This window comes from Lygodium microphyllum, chromosome 20, assembly GCF_053477565.2.
Source record: "Lygodium microphyllum isolate KBCC chromosome 20, Lygodium_microphyllum_v1.1.10, whole genome shotgun sequence".
NCBI classification, from domain to species: domain Eukaryota; kingdom Viridiplantae; phylum Streptophyta; class Polypodiopsida; order Schizaeales; family Lygodiaceae; genus Lygodium; species Lygodium microphyllum.
The window spans coordinates 126,277,691-126,294,572 of record NC_141154.1 but is presented as its reverse complement, the minus strand read 5'-3'; the positions used below and the strand labels follow the sequence as shown (position 1 = coordinate 126,294,572).

The 16,882-nt window shown below is 40.2% G+C and overlaps 1 protein-coding gene across 1 annotated transcript; it reads right to left on the bottom strand.

The window, feature by feature from the left end:
• Positions 1-1,132: 1,132 nt before the first annotated feature.
• LOC148019360 (NADPH:quinone oxidoreductase-like) lies at positions 1,133-3,044 on the bottom strand. Its single transcript, XM_087701367.1, has 3 exons — positions 2,789-3,044; positions 2,514-2,705; positions 1,133-1,718 (listed from the first exon to the last, which is right to left on the bottom strand). The coding sequence occupies exons 1-3, from the start codon at positions 2,901-2,903 to the stop codon at positions 1,408-1,410; spliced, it is 618 nt and encodes a 205-aa protein (XP_087557493.1). The 5' UTR covers positions 2,904-3,044; the 3' UTR covers positions 1,133-1,407.
• Between the last annotated feature and the right edge of the window lie 13,838 nt (positions 3,045-16,882).

Here is a 16,882-nt window from a genome sequence, read left to right as displayed (position 1 = left end):
TATATTTAAGGTGACTGTAGGCAAGTTTTTGGGTACTTTGAGCTTATTAAGTTTGAATTTTTGAGTTAAAAAAGAAAAATTGACTCTCCTAATTTGAACACTAGTGACCTATTATCATTGTTAAAGTAGGCCTAACTTTATCTACTCAAGTACACTTCACCATAGGGTCTTAAACTTTCCCTACAATTGGGCCATAATATTATTTTAAACCATCTAGCCCTCTTCAACAAGAATGCAATTCAAAATAAACATCGCTATTTAGTTCAAAATGAAGGATGGAATATACGCAACAATATTTGATTTTCATTCTAATCAACGCCACATACCCTTGTATAGCGAATGAAGCTCAAGGCACAATCTACTACATCCCATCATCCCTCAAGATTGGTCATTATCAATCCTCCTCCAAGAGAGTGTTGTGAGCAAGATGCTTTCCCTTTGGACCTATAATCTTTTTGGCACGTAAGGACTCAAGCATGAGATGTGAGGCTTAAGGCCCTCCGACATCTCCTCTAGATGTAAAGATCATGTTCTAACCTCTTCTCCACCCTGTAGGCTGAGACCTTGCTACGTGCTTATTTATAACATGGAGAAGGGTTAACTTGAAATATGGAAGTAATTTCACTTGGAGCTATCCAATGTGTACTCTAACAAGTTAAGGAGTACATGTACAATAAGCAAGAACTTAAATAACCAATTCATCTTTAACTCCAATTTATATTGTCTATCGCATGGGGCTACAATTAGTTTGCATTATCTAAATCAAGTGCTTATGGAATTTCATGAATCTCGCGAATACGTGAAAGTCTTATGTTATGGAAGGTTAGGAACCTTGAGAATGGGTGGGAGGGTCTCTTGATCAAAGTTCAAGTCCTGCCTTATTGTAGTTTAGGATCTTGCATACTCCCCATTTTATGAGTTGAAATCTTGAGGATGATCAAAGTAAACTTGAAATAGTCTAGTTACATGTTATACTTTATCCTTACAACAAAAAGTTTAGTAGTCCGCATAGATTATGAGTACTGGCCTTTCCTTTGCATATGTTGGTCAAAAGAAGTGCTCATTATTAAATTTTACTATTTAATGGTTGCGACAATGCATTGTTATGCAACAGCATTTTGAAAGTACGTGGTTGCAAGAAAAGCATACAATTTGCCAACGTTTTCTTATGAGAACAGGATGGATCAAAAGGGCCCGGCATGGGAGGGAACAGTACTATGTTAGCTGGAAATACTCCCAACAGTCCTTACTGGTTTGAGGTAAATCATGTAGTTTTCTAATTCTTACATTTGTGTGCAATAAGATGTGTGATGGATATGATATTGAACAATTTGTTGATGCTGTATAATGCAAACAGGGTGGCTACAAGGATGAAACAAGCTGAGAAAACACCCAACAGACCTGACCTCATGTGGAGGCTTTGTTTGGATGAAGCCTTAATGTGAATGCTCGCAAGGAGGCCAAGAGCAGACGCAGACGCTGTTTGAGGGCTGCGCCAACGAGGTTGCCTGAACCATCAAACTGCCCACTTTCATGTGCATTGATGAAGACCTCAGGTTTGTTGATGAAGTGAAGGTCTAAGTAGACCCCTACTTGGCGAAGGTGGTACTGCACCCGCTTGCCACCGCTCCCCCCCGAGGCACTCACTATCGCAGCGGCCTTATCTCCCCATACATTGGGCGGCCGTGATGCCCAATCAAGAGCATTCTTAAGCACAGCTGCAATCACAGCATCATCAAACAAGCAATTCATGTGCTGTGCAGGAATCTGTCAATCATTACACAATAATGCTGCAGATGATGGTGGATAATGCACAAAGACTTGCTGACAGTAAGCTTGCGCATAATGGAATATAAGAAACAGAAAACTTTCCCAGAAGCTTCACAGGAAGTATCCTTTAGTGGCCTAATGAAGGCCATAGCTTATTGTAGCACAATTGTCGTAAGACAGGTAATCTGGGCTGGCCCTGCAATAGCTGATTCAAATCACAGGAAGTATCCTGATGTGGCCTGATGAGAGGCATAGCTAATTTGTTGCACAAGAAGCTATAGGATCTGAGTTTCCTGTGGATATTTTGTGCTTCAAATCTTTGGAAAAGAAATCCCATTTGTTGCAAGTATTCTACTGTGGCTGGAAGGCCATAATGAGGGATTGGGATACCAATGCCCTTCGGATCGTTGTGCACAATCGTTCCTAATTTCTGTGCACGATTCATGATGTTGCACTGATTGTCCCCTCAATTTCTGTGCATTCACACGGTGTGGCAATGATCATTCCCTGATTTTGTAAGGGGAAAATCCTGCTCTTCCGGCTGCTGCACTACTTTACCCTAACTAACCCTTCATTACCTTAATTTCCTGCCTATTTGTTGCACTAATTTACGTCAATTAATCCTTCATTACCTTAATTCACCGCATAATTGCTGCAGCAAATTACCCTAATTGAGCAGGTAGGTTCATGAACTTGTTGCACAAAAGAATCCAAGGGTCAAATTTGATATATGGAGTGTCTACCTGGGAGGGAGTAGTTGTATTCAGGGCAGGCGAAGAGAACAGCATCTGCGTCCTTGACCTTGCGGCGGAACTCCGTCACCGACTCGGGGACGCGATTCTCCACCTCCAGGTCTGGATTGACGAAGGGCAAGTGAGAGATCTCCACAATCTCAACGCGGAAGTCGGGGAAATCCGCCTTGCATATCTCAACGGCTGTTCACAGTACAAGAGAAGAGCATGCATAAATAATAATCAGATGCACAGATAGTAGAGAGAAAGGAAGGGGGGAGGGTTACCTGCGCGAAGAAGGCCTCTGTTAGCAGATGTGTTCCGGAGCGAGCCAGGAATGGCCAAGACCTTCAGCTCACGGCTCGCACAGTCGTCATCGGTAGCATTGCGGAGAGAATCCATAAGAATGCTTCTTCTGTTGTCAGTGATGGGGCAGTTCTACCGATGTTCGTGTCTTCTTCCAAAACGTGTCTAGCCGCATATTTTTATATATGCACGTGGTCAGACGAACTCCGGAGAGTTGCAAGTTGAGACTCGAGAGTCGAGAGAGCAACCAGCAGGACTCCATAGAGAAAAAAAGGCGAGAGAAGGGGATTGGTTCTTGGAAGGTGATGCAAGCATGTCTCTTCCATAGTAAGAGCAGGGTCCCACCCACGCTTCCCACGCCAGGAGAAAGTCCCCCCTCTGCGCCCCCCAAACACATAAAACATTTAGGTTGCACTATGGGGTGAGGGAAGAGAATGCAAGATTTTCAGAAATTCGTAAACGATGATTGATTGTGAGATTCTAACATTCAAAACGAAAGCGAAATGATTTAACAACATTGTAAGCATTAGGTTAGAGCTCACGATTTCTAGTGTTTTAGTGTGGTGAAGTTGGGGGCAAGCAACTAACCCCACTTGTACAAGGCACAACCTAGAGCTAATAAGGGGAGTTCCCCCCCCCCCCCCCCCCCCCACCCAAGGGCTTTGTAGCTATACCATGGCATTACTTGGGTTCACCACTAGGTATAGGGAATCACATGTAGAGTGGAAACCAAGCATGGCTCAGAGTCACTACTACTCCCTATATAGGTGTTTTTAGCAGCAATACCATGTATAGCTACAAAGCCCTTGCTCTCGCATATTGTGTTACCTTTCTAAGCCGTGTCGAGTGAGTGATTGAGCGCAGGTGCATCCCATTCCCCCGCAACCGATTAGCTCTAGGTCTAACCCAGCTCTAAAGGTACTAATCGAGTGTGATCTAATAGTCCTCCATTATATATTTTTCCCCCAAAATTTTAAAATAGTCAAAGTGTATATATCAAATAGAGCTCAAAAAGAAAAAACTTTGAGGTATTTTGATATGTTTAATAAAAGATTCAGAAAAGAGTGGCAATGAGGGGCCAATAGAGTGACACTCAAGGATGCATTGTTTTAAGCTTTCACAAAGTTGAAAGTACAAAGAAATTTACATGGCTCAATTATTTGACTCGCCTCACACTTTTACGTCATCTAATATGAGAAATTTTGTATTGTAACATGAAGTGGCTTATCTTTTTTGTAACATTGTCACTAAATTAGGGTGGGTTGAGTTTTGATTTTGGGGGCATCACTTTATTAGCATCTTTACAATGGTGCAACCTTTGTTTCCAGCTCTTCTTCAAAAGTCCTCTCTCTTCTTATTATAATTACAAACTAGTTTGCTTTGGTTGAAAGCATGTTTGGAGTAGCTTGATTTTGCATGCATGCTTGCTTTGGCTTGTCTACACATGTTTGTTCTCTATATTAGAGTCACGCCATGCCTAGGTAAATGTGACAAGGCTAAGTTGACGAACTTGAAGTCATGTAGGTGTGGCTGTATCACTTTCACAGTGTCGATAAATTTCAAAACTTCACATGGTAGCATTAGCACGTTAAAATATAACGGCACTTCGATTTGCTCTTGCAACTTGACCCACAAGTTGGGGCAAAATCCAATTGTGCCATGCAAGTTTGGGCAAACTCCAAGCGTGGCTTGTGTTTCCTCAAAAGGCTTAGCCCTCTAGCTCTACCCCCCCCCCCCCCCCCAACCTCCTTCAACACCTATTAGACCCTCATAGAATTAGGGGAACATATCTGCCAAAAAGTTGTTGGATCCTACATTATTTACAAGCACATGTACAAATAAGCTTATGTTAGGCAAAGTGGTTGAGAACTCTACCTATTGGACCGAAAATGGAAATACGTGCACACATCTATGACCTTCGATGATTCGAACCTTGACCCAATGCAAGGACCATCAATTAGGTATTGCGTACCTAGGCTACAAATATACTAACTAATACACAAAACAAGTAAATACTTATATACATGCACAAGCAAACATGCAAGCCCATAGATGAGCTAGGCTACATGCATACCATACACATGACTAGGAAGCAAAAGAAAAAAAGGAAAAACACACATAACATAATATGAAAAATCCATGTAAACAACACATGCAAATGACTTTTTTGTTTTTGGTATTTTTACGTACTTGAAAGAAAGTTGCGCATGGCAAGGTGCCACACATCTATGTTTCAAAATAGCAAGTCTCAAATAACATAATATATTTCACTCTTCATCCATTCCTTCTTCTTCTTTGTTATCACCATTGTATTCCTCTTCCTTTTCTTCTTCATTTTTCTCCACAACCTCATCGCTTACAACAACAACAAAGGATCTAATGGTGAAGTCCCTAAATAGAGCTCCTCCGAATCGAGTTCCAAGGTCCTTTCAATCTCTATCTATATCCATGCACTAATTATCATACATAAATAATCTCTTGATGGTGTTGTAGGGCCATGCTTCATTAACATTTATTGGAACAAAGTACATCCACAATGACCTCTGTGTGTTTCCAAATTTTGCAGCATCTTAGTCCAAATAATTTTACAATCACTCTAGTTGAGTGTATGTGAGCTAAGCACCACAAGATGCATGCAAGTGCCAAATCATTAGAGATGGGACTCTTGACAAAATGGATAGTCTCTCAACAATTTCAGAATTCTCCAACGTAAGCAATATGAATTAATATCAATTATGTTGGATTTAAGAGTGTTAGATTTAAAATTTCTTAGTCAAAAGATAATAATTCTCTTGGATTTAAGAGTCAAAAGAATTGTAAGTTAAGGAGGTATTTACCTTAACCGAACATAGCTTTCATACAAGTGCATCTTATATATATGTATAAATGTTCAAAAATTTCAAAAAGAACTTACATCAATTAGCATATATAATGAACTAGTCTAATGTACAATGCCTCAATAAGAAATGATTAATACAAACTAGTCAATATGAGTTAATTAACATAGCAAGATTGTAAGGTGCCCGCCCATCAGCTTTTCCAGGCACATTTTTAGCGGTCTATCGACAAACGAATCTAAGTGTCGTTGCCTGGCACTCCCAGGGAATGTTCCAAGTTTTGTCGCTTAGGGTTTCCCGAATCCGCCTCGCAACGGAACGTTCACAGCCGAACCCACTAGGATCGACCTAAAATTCAAGTTCCTAGTTGTCAATGTCTCCTGATAGCATTCTAGCGTCGGGTTTCAGACATCCTACTTTACGCAGAGATACCTAATCCGAAGTAGACCCATGCCGTACTTCGTTCAAAGAGAATGGGAAACGAGAGGGATGCGCTGCTCAACCTCTTTGCCCATAGGGCATAGTCCCATTCGGGTCCCCTAAAACGGCATGAATCGAGTTCTAACCTAACAATACCTAAAGGTCGAATGACAATAAAATCTTGTGAGAAGCCTCCAAGTTTTTTGGGACCACCCTGTCGTAGGAGAGACCCGTTGAGGGTTCTGCCCACCCACTTCCCTTAATAGCTTTAGTTTTCTAATTAGGTCCTATCACATTTATGTGTGACACTTAAAGTCAGCTTCAGTAATTAAGCCTTTTAGGGAACAAGGTTCGTTCACATAACTTATATCACAGACACAAAAATAGACCAAAGTAGTCTATTGACAAACAAGATTCAAACAAGTTCCCTAACTTATCTTCAAGTTAATATTTGTCTCCCGCCCATACAAGAGAAATTATGTATCGCTTCTGTCCAACAGAAGTATCCCTTCTGCCCTGCAGAAGTAACTGGTCCAATTCACATGGCACCACAAACTCAATCCTTTATCTAGAATAGGATCTCCCAACATGCCCAGACGTTGGGGGCCATGAAGGTTTTCAACTCCATTCTAGACCTAGCTAGGGGTGTCCAAAGCTCCAACTCACCCGCAAGCTATCTAAGAGCGAAACATCATTCCCATGGTTGGCCTTTTCACCATTCGACCTTCTGCCCATGAATCAAGCAGTGCCCTCTCGGGTTAATCTGCGGTGCGATCATGGAGGTGATCCACCCGTGTAAAATATCCTTCCTTAATTAAATCCTTTAAGAATCAAGCACAAACAAGGCATTCAGCCCTAATATCATTTTCCAAGAAAACATTTCTTTATTCCCATGGCAACTTGTCATCACAGATCCTTGCCATGCATTTACCATAAATCACAAGCACTTGGAATAATCATCCAAACAACAAAGCAATAACCAATTGAATGTAAAAGCATTTTGGATATTGTTCGATCAACCAACAAAAAAACCAATTGTATTCTTTCCAAACAATGCAAGAATAGGCGATATAACATTTCTATTGCATATTTGCTCTTCTCCTTGGGATCTAAGAGCATAACTATGCAAAAATATTTCTTAGCACTTCCTTCCTTCGGCTAGGGCATATGTTAAGGGTTCAAACACTATTCATGATGTAAGTTCTATAGGTCACTTACCTTGATTGATAACCCAACCCTGAATTTGGTTTAGCAAAAGTCATCGTTATCCGACAGATCTCAAGACATCTTAGTTTTAACCCTTATGATTAATTTCTTGTACTAGCTCTTAGCCAAGTCATGAGGCAACTAGAAAATTATCCTCATATATCAAACATGTTATAGGCATAACGTGTGAATACTTAATAATATAAGTGCGAGATGATCTCAAGTAATTAGACTCCAACAGGCCTTGCATTGAGCTAGAAGCTAGTTTTTCTTAATATTTGGGCTCTTAGGCTAAGTACTTTAGAAGTATTTAAACTTTAAACTAGTACTTTCTATTCATCTCAATGTCATATTCTTTTAGTAATTATGCTATTTTGTAACCCTTGACTATACTTTAATCTAGCACTTGCATGCACAATCTTTTAATGTCATTCTTTTGATGACTATGCCATTCATAACCCTTGACTAATTCTTTCTTGTAATTGCTCTACCAACAAATAAGTCATTTGTAGCCAGGTGCAATTATCTTCCCTTGATATATGCACTTCACAAACTCCATCTTCCGAGTAGGTGATATGGAATTTATCATTTCCCATGACCTATACTCGTGCATCGTAGTATGGGGCCTAACATATCTCATACGAGAATCTAAGCAAGCATCTATCAATTTGAAAATACATTACTTACGATCGGAACCACAGTTGGATTGACAGTGATGCCTTTGCCCGAAGCCTTGTTGCTGGTTGTAGGATTGTCATCCACATGTGACATTCTTCACTTGGAGGCCATCGTTCGCAAGTAGACTCAAGAGATTAAGAAGGTGTAATAGATTCAAATGGGAGAGCGTAAGAGAATATGGTTAAGTCGAGGATCGGGATAGAGGGAATTGAGCTAATTCTCTTCCTTGCAGCCTCTCGAGGTGACTCTTCTCTCTCTCTCTCTCTCTCTCTCTCTCTCTCTCTCTCTCTCTCTCTCTCTCTCTCTCTCTTTCAAGCTCTTCCTCACAATCTCTTGGAGGGGTATCCTTCTCTCTATCTTTCTCTCGCAGCCTCTCGAGGTCTCCTTATGCTTCCTTATGCCTCTCCCATGCCTCATATTTATAGTGAATTAGAGAAGAGGACTTGTGGTTGAGAAGTGGAGCTCTTTCTGGAGGGGGATCTTGGAAAGATCAGTGATCTGATGCTCAGATCATAAATCTAGTGGTTCCGTTGGCTCCGAAAGTGGGGTAAAATCCAAGCTCTTAGTTCACTCCTTCTTTTCTCTGTTCGAAGTGCTGTTTTCTGTCTGTGGACTATGATCACAGTGCGCGCGATTTTGCAAATCACTTTTCTTTATTTTTCTTTTTATAAATTCTCCAAAACTAACTAAAACAAAACTTGTCTTTCCTTTTAAATGACATCTAGTTCTAAAAATCTCCATGTCTTTTTTTAGGATAATATCTAAAATATCTAAAATATACTAGTTTTGCCCAAAATCTAATATTTTTGGACCATCCAAACTATACACATTAATATTAGTGATTAATATAGCTCATAAGTCTCGTTCACATTGTAACTTACGTGAAGGGTGGCCACGGTTCTTATCAATCCAAGAAAAATATCGGATTTGCGACTCTTAATTTTTCTAAATAAAATATTTTTAATTAAATGAAAATCCTTAATTATTAATGTTAATTAGTTTTTACCTTAATTAGTCTTTAGTTAGTAACCTTACTAACTTATTAATTGACTAACTAACTTTCGAACTAACCAACTAACTTTTATTGTGTGGAGATATTATTAATATTAATTAGTTTTTACCTTAATTAGTCTTTAGTTAGTAACCTTACTAACTTATTAATTGAATAACTAACTTTCGAACTAACCAACTAAATTTTATTGTGTGGAGATATTACAAAGATCTCTACTCTCCCTCTCTCTCTCTCTCTCTCTCTCTCTCTCTCTCTCTCTCTCTCTCTCTCTCCCCCAAAGTCAAAGAAATTCAATATTTTATAAAAAGGCAATGTATATTGTTGCAACAAGCAACTTATGAGTCCTTAGACACTTTCTAAAACATCTATCTGGTAACCCCTTGGAGCAATAAGCGCAATCACTTTCAATTTTAACTACTATATAGACTTCCCATAAACATCTACCTAGTATCCCCTAAGAACAATAATCATAATCGCTCTCAATTTCAACTACAATATAGAGACTTCCCATATGCATGATTGCTTTTATACTTCACAATTTTAAGATGATCAACCCAAAACTTCTAAGCCTCATCTATGCTTGTGCAAACACATCGATACTGTATACATAACAAATGGGACATGATCTTTCACAGATACTTGGGTTGTCACATATTTTTAGCTTTATGCTAGATAAGGTTTGATCTTAGCATTCCCAATTGGCAACTATAATTCAAGAAAGTGAGGAAAAATCATGGTTGCTAGTGAGCTACCAAGTTACACAAGTAGCACAGCTTGCAAGTTGCTTGTTGTTGTGAAAGGCAAAGGTGATGGAGGGGATGTCCTTTTGGATGGCATAGTTGGCTAGGGATTTGAGAGGGATGCATAACATGCACAAAAAATTGTGGTGGTGGTGGGGTGTGTGTGTATGTTGGGGGGGGGGGGGGGGGGGATTAGGGTAGGGAGGGAAGGAGGGAATGATTCTATATGTGACATAAGGCATTGGCTAATGTGATATCTTTTAATGCATTCTAACTTTAGCGCCTTTCTTTTTGGTGGTTTTGGTGTCTACCTAAGTCTTAACAAGACATTGTAAACTATTTTGAGGAAATTGTTTTTCAAAAATTTGGGAAGCATGTGATATAGTTTTAGTGCCTTTTCTTTTTGGCTATTTTTGGCCATGTAAGTGAGTCCTGACAAGGACTTGTAGGATTTTTTTGGTTTGCCCCAAACCTCCCTCTCCATAGGGGGAAGTCATAGTATTTGTTCAAAAGGGGGTTTGAAGAGTTTTAGCTAATGCTAAATGTTTAAAAAAGGCTAATTACCATTGGATGAATCTCCAAAAAAGTGGCTTAGAAATAGATACATGTGGTTTGTGTGTTATAAAAGAGTATAACTCTTTTCCACATTAGCAAGATATTAAATACCTTGTTACTTATTCAATCTAGAAATATTTGTGGAGCATACTTTCCTAAAGGGGATTCTCCTTGTCTATTGCATTTACAAATCATTTAGAAAGCACAAGCTAGCTACTAAGAATGACAATTGAATATGTGTCTTCTTCATGCTTATTGATCCAAACTTGCTTTATGATGTTGGTATTATTGTGTGCAAGCTCATTCTCATCCACTACCTCTTGTGTTTTGTGTGGTTTCTACTTATTGAGATTTTGTTCAATTCTTATGCTATCTTGGAGTTCTAATTTTGCAACAATAGGTGAGAGAGTCTTGCTTCATGTGAATTGTTATTTTGTTCTCCTCATATTTTGACTTGCTTAGAATTGGATTTTTGTAAATGTACATGGTTTGTTTAAGCATTTAATTGGATTGAAGTTCATCGAGTGGTTTCATATGTTGAATATGTATGCTTGAAAAAAATTCTACCTTCTTCAATTAGGAGGTGCATTTTGCATAGCAATATGGACAAAAAAGAGTGATACATATGAGGCTAGATGGTGCTATGGTTGTATTTTTGAGTCATTGAAACATTGGAGATATATTTTCTCCTACTCCTACTCCTCATCTCATGGTTTTGATTACAATAGACATAAACTCCTTGTTGAAAAGTCCTTCCATCATTGGAAAAAGCTTATGATGCCTATTAGTAGTGTTGGTGGTACTTTCTCAAATGCAAATCAAATGAAAATCTTTTAATGTGCCTTTGAAGGCTAGTTGCTCTCTTTTAGATCCACCTTACTACTACAAAATAGTGCTAATTCCCACTTCATCTTAAAATACAATTTTCTAGCATATACAAAAGCATGACAACTTTGCAAACATTTGCATAGTTAGATGACAACACCTCTTTCTTAAGTTGCAATATTCATGCCCTTTTGGCCCATCAACTAAACTCAATATTGTGTGTTCAATACAATCACTATGTGGCCATGGAGTGTTCTATTACCCCAATAATAATACCTTCATAGCCATTTCTTTCTGTGAAGAATATAGATTTTGGCAACTTTAAATGGTGTTAGGACCACCAAGGTTGATGAAGTATAGTATTGCTAGTTTAGGCTAATTATGTATCATATTTCTTAGTACATCGTAGATACCTTTTGATAGTAGAACATAGTTCTTACATTATCTACAATTAGTTGAACTATACTTGCATTAGTTATTGTAAAAAAAGTGTAGCACCATACACTACATTGAGAATATTTAGCACATCTTTATCTTTCTATTTATAGTTCTTACACTTTTTCTCAAAAGCCACAATTAGCATACATACCTAGCAAAGTAGTGCCAAGTTCAATATTTGCTACCAGCGATGTTAGCCAAGATCATTGCAACTTGATAGAGGTCCTCATCTTCCATCCATTGAAAGCATTTCAATGTTTCTTTAGCATGCCAATCATGGGTATAAGCTACAGTCAGGGCATTTCAAATGTAATATTTTTGCCTGAAATATTAATGATCCTAGACCCCACACATCCTGCACAAGAGCAACTTAAAGCAATCTCCTGCAACAATAAAATTTTGGGCTAAGTGCTCCCTCCGTGTGCACTAGCAAACTCCACCTTGCATTGTGTGTAGAAGCCGTGGCTTGAAAACTGCGAGCCATCGTAGGCCTACGCGGGAACACCCCTTCAAGGGGAGGAAAAGGGATAATGGATAAATTTTTGGTAATTTTTTTAAATAATAAGCCCCTCCCCTTCAACCGTTGCATGGCAGGGGAGAGGGAGTGTGAGAGGAGTGGGTGTGGAGTAGGAGAGCATGGGGGAGGGAGGAGGCATGCAACTAGCCACATGTGTGGCTATCCCCCCCCCCCCCCCCCCCCTTCCACACTATAAGAACACCCCCTCCCCAAGCTTGAGGGAGGGGAGAGAGAGAAGGGAGTCGTGCTGTTTGCCAGGCTGCCGTGCTGCCCGCCATCGCCACCACGCTGCCCTCATGCCGCCAGGGCTGCCGCCTTCATCATCCTCACCATCATCGTCGTCATCTTCACCTCCTCCTCATCATCTCCCTCATCATTTTCTCTCTCCACGTCATCTACTGTGGAACAGAAGCTTGGAAGCTTCTATTAAAGCCTCCATAAGCCCTGTTCTCCCATGCCATTCCCAGGTTTTCTTTAAAATCCGTATCTGCAAGGGCCATGTCCTCCTGCGCAGAAGAAAGGATATCGGACAGAGAGAATTCGAACGCGTAGGTGACCCAAGGGAGAGTTGCTGAAACGAAATTACCGCGTCAAATGGCTCCTAAGCAAAAGACGAGAGGAGCACACGCGGGAGCTTCCACCCCGAGCATGCGAGTGGACAATGCCCCGAGTCCTAATGCCCAAGTTCCGTTAAATAGTCCCGCATGAAAAAAATGCATTAAGCATGTTTAAATCTCGTAGGCAAGTTTAAACACATTGGGAAATTTATTTGCTCGCTGATTTACAAGATTTAGTTCCATGCCGTGCATTTGAAATTGCTTGCACGTCCATGTTCAAGTTGCAATCCTGAACGCATGATGCATAAGTAAAAAGACGGAATTGTGCAAAGGCATCTTGTTGCACCTCACAAAGTATAGGACATATAACTCATAACGCATTTATGTAATTAATTCTTGGTTGTGTCTTGCAATTAAGATAATCATAGACGAACATTAAATGATGTTCGAATAGTTGCAATGCATGGAAATGATTTATGTACCTTGCATATTGCATGCGATAATAATTACATCCTAGATCAGGTTAAGTGCTAAAGAACAGATTAGATCAATAATGGTCTCATGGCATTCGCTCATGCATGGAGTTCTTTTATCGAAGTTTGTATTTAGGAAAGGATGCATCTTCATATTAAAGCTTGAATTCAATGCATTAAATGTAGGGTTTATAAGCATAGTTCTGAATGTAAATCAACGTCACATAAGGCAAGGAAAAGAAAAGTTCACTAAAGATCCTTTGGTTGCAAAAAGGTCTACGGACTTGAATTTGCATACTCGCATGGAATGATGCATCCCACTTCTCTTGCAGTTACTTACATCTTTTAGGGGGAAAGTACTTGCAAATTTAGGAGAAAGTATTTGGATCTTAATAGAAAGATCATCTTAAACCGTGAGTTGGTATCAGAGCGAACCAACGAAATCTATTATTTACAAGGGAACTTAATGAATGGAAGTAGAGCAATGTTGCTATTAAGAACATTTCCTTACTTACTTACGGATGTTGGCCTGCAGAGTCGCGAAGCATGGAACAAATCTTGGTGTTCCAGGTTACGTTTATGACTGCGATGCGTGCCTTGGATTATCGACGAAGGCTAGGTATGATGAATATCCTAGACCGCATCTACAATCCTTCACCCCTGTACGTGGAACGGAGATGGACGGGTGATTTAGGAATTTATTACATAGCTGCCCACTGATTTGCGTACCTTTGGATGAACTTGAAGAGAATCAAGTGGATGGAGGACTTAAAGATTGTGAAGCTGTTCGTCTTTGTTGAGGCTCACGCAAACACAACCCTACATGTCGGCGGTTGAAAGTTCAAGCATATTAAGTATGTGTACGAGGAAGTGACTCGAATAATCCGTGCCAACACAATCAAGGTGTTGGGACGTTATGAGAAGAACAGGTATCAAAGGAAGGGATACCCTAAGCTTCCTATGACCTATCGATTCCTGAAAATCCATGACCCCAATCCATATTATTACTCAGTTCCCATAGCTGAATGTAACACAATCTTGTTTTTCCCAAATTAATGTATCAGCTTGCTTTATCTTCCCAAATAAATGTACTTAAAAGGGCTATGCCCACATGAATGAATAAGATTTTTATCACTATCTGTCATGGCTGTAAGTGTTGGTAAAGGAGTTAAGTGATTAGGTCACTTGGCTAAAAGCTGAACTGGGCATGTAATGTAATGTGAGAAACATCCAGCAAGTTTTAATGTAAAGAATCTTAATGCCCAGGCACAACCTCAAGTGCAGACTCCTAGTCTGACCCCTACACCAAGTACAGTTGTAATTTAGGAGAAGAAGTTCCTTCTCAAGCAAATCAAGCCACCAGAATTTGATGGTAAGGGAAGGACCATCCAAACTAATACCAAGATCTGGATCGAATCCATGGAGGATTATTTCGAAGCAGAAGGTACTGCACCTGCTAACCAAGCGATGCTTGCCAAACTCAAACTTACCGGTGAAGCAAGGCTTTGGTGGAAACAATGGTGCAGAGACCAAGGGATCTCGGAAGGGTCAGTTACTTGGGAGAAGCTTAAAAGGGTTGTGCGAGGGAGATATTTGCCACCTGCTTATCGTATGTAGAAGATGAACGAATTCTATGAATTAAAGCAGCTTGGACTATCTCTTGATGCTAACTATTTAAAATTCGTCTCTCTTTTAAAGTACGCACCACAAATGGATATGACACAACATGTGTCAAAGTTTTGTGCCGGATTAAACCCACCCATAAACACCCGCCTGGAGTCAATGCACCCAACAGACCTTCAGGACACGCTCATTCGAGCTGCACCAATAATACAGGAGGTGCAAACCAAGCCAAGAAATAATAAGACTTGGTCTTATAAGGATCAAAACAAGGGAATGTATAGGTCTCAGACCAAGAGAGTGCAGGGCCAAAACCAGGAGCAAAGGAAGAAAGCTAGGGCGAACGCTGCTAACAACTTCATTCCTACCCAAGGTAATGGCCGCAATCTCCGTTGCTTCCATTGCAACGAGGCTGGTTACTTTAAAAGGCAGTGTCCCAAGCTTAGTAGAGGACAATGTCAAGGGCCATTCCAAGGAGCCGCCCATGGGCAAGGAGCCACCATGAGGGCTAGAAGGAGAACCGCTAGTGTTGCCAACAAGGAGCTTAGTGATGAAGAAGATCCAACCATGGAAGCTGACATTGAGAGGGCAACAGTTCATGCTGCCCTTCACAAGAAAGGCTCGAATTGCCAATTCTTGGTGATTTAAACTCCATCGGATTATCAAGGTAAAAGCTTCAAAACCTTGATTGATTGTGGCAGTACACATTTCAAGTGTTTCAAGCGAGCACGAATGGCTATCTCTCACCTAGTCGACGCGCCTTTGATCCTACAAGTGACAGATTGAATATCTAGGATTCATTGTATCAGCGGTCAGTGGATCCGGCCAAGGTCATAGACGTTCTGGAATGGCCAACACCAACTTCTATCAAAGAAATACGTAGTTTTCTTGGATTGACAGGATGGTATAGGGTCTTTATCAAAAATTATGCTTTGATTGCGGCACCTTTGACGGATCTACTGAAGAAGCAAGTGTCAATTGTATGGTCACCTGCTGAACAATCCAGCTTTGACAAACTAAATCAAAGCTTGGTATCAACACCCATCCTGAAACTTCTTGATCTTAGTAAGATGTTTGAAGTAATAACTGATGCTAGCACACTTGCCTTAGGATGTGTGCTTATGCAAGAAGGTCATCCCGTAGCATACTCTTCAAGGAAACTGAAGAGCCATGAAAGGAACTATGCTACCCACGATCTGGAACTGTTGGCTGTCATCCATGCTCTCAAACTTTGGAGACACTACTTGCTGGGTAACAAATTTACCTTGTTGACGGACCACAAGAGTCTTAAATGGATTTTCACCCAAAATGAGCTCAATATGAGGCAACGTCGATGGATTGAAGTATTGGAAGAATATGATTTTGAAATCAAATACCGGCCGGGAAAGGAGAATGTAGTTGCCGATGTACTCAGTCGCAAGGCATTTCTGAATTCTCTGATTTTGCAAGATCCATCAACAGCCAGATCTCTAGCCACAAAGGTATCCATGCCAAACAACCCAATTCTTGAGCTAGCTAGAGAAGAGGCATGCCATGACCCAACCTATCAGAAGTTGCTAAGGGAGATCCCCATCAAGGATTAAGACCCGAAGCTACAAACAAAGTATCAAGAATTCTCTATCAATAATGGACTTGTCTACTATAGGACAAGATTATGTATACCAGCAAGCCAATCACTCAAACAGAAGATACTTTGGGAAGCCCATGACTCCCCTTTCTCAGGACATCTTGGCTATGCTAAGACCCTCAATGCGGGTAGAAAGAGCTATTATTGGGATAGACTCAAAGGTGGCGTTCTCAAATATGTCACTGAATATTTGTCTTGTCAATGCATTAAGGCCGAACATGTCAAAATGCCAGGGAAATTGCAACCACTTGACATTCCCCAAATAAAATGGGAATTCATTAGTATGGACTTTGTTGTTGGCCTGCCCTAAGTTCAGGGAGGATACAACTCCATTATGGTTGTGGTAGATATGCTGACCAAGGTTTCACATCTTATTCCTGTTAAGACAAACTATAAAGCCTCAGACATTGCAAGGTTATTCATCAAGGAAATATTCAAACTACATGGGTTACCTAAAAGAATCATTAGTGATCATGACTCTCTCTTCACATCACACTTCTGGAAGGCTATCTTTGAGGCCATTGGGACTCAACTCTGTTTCAGTACGGCTTACCATCCCCAAACTGATGG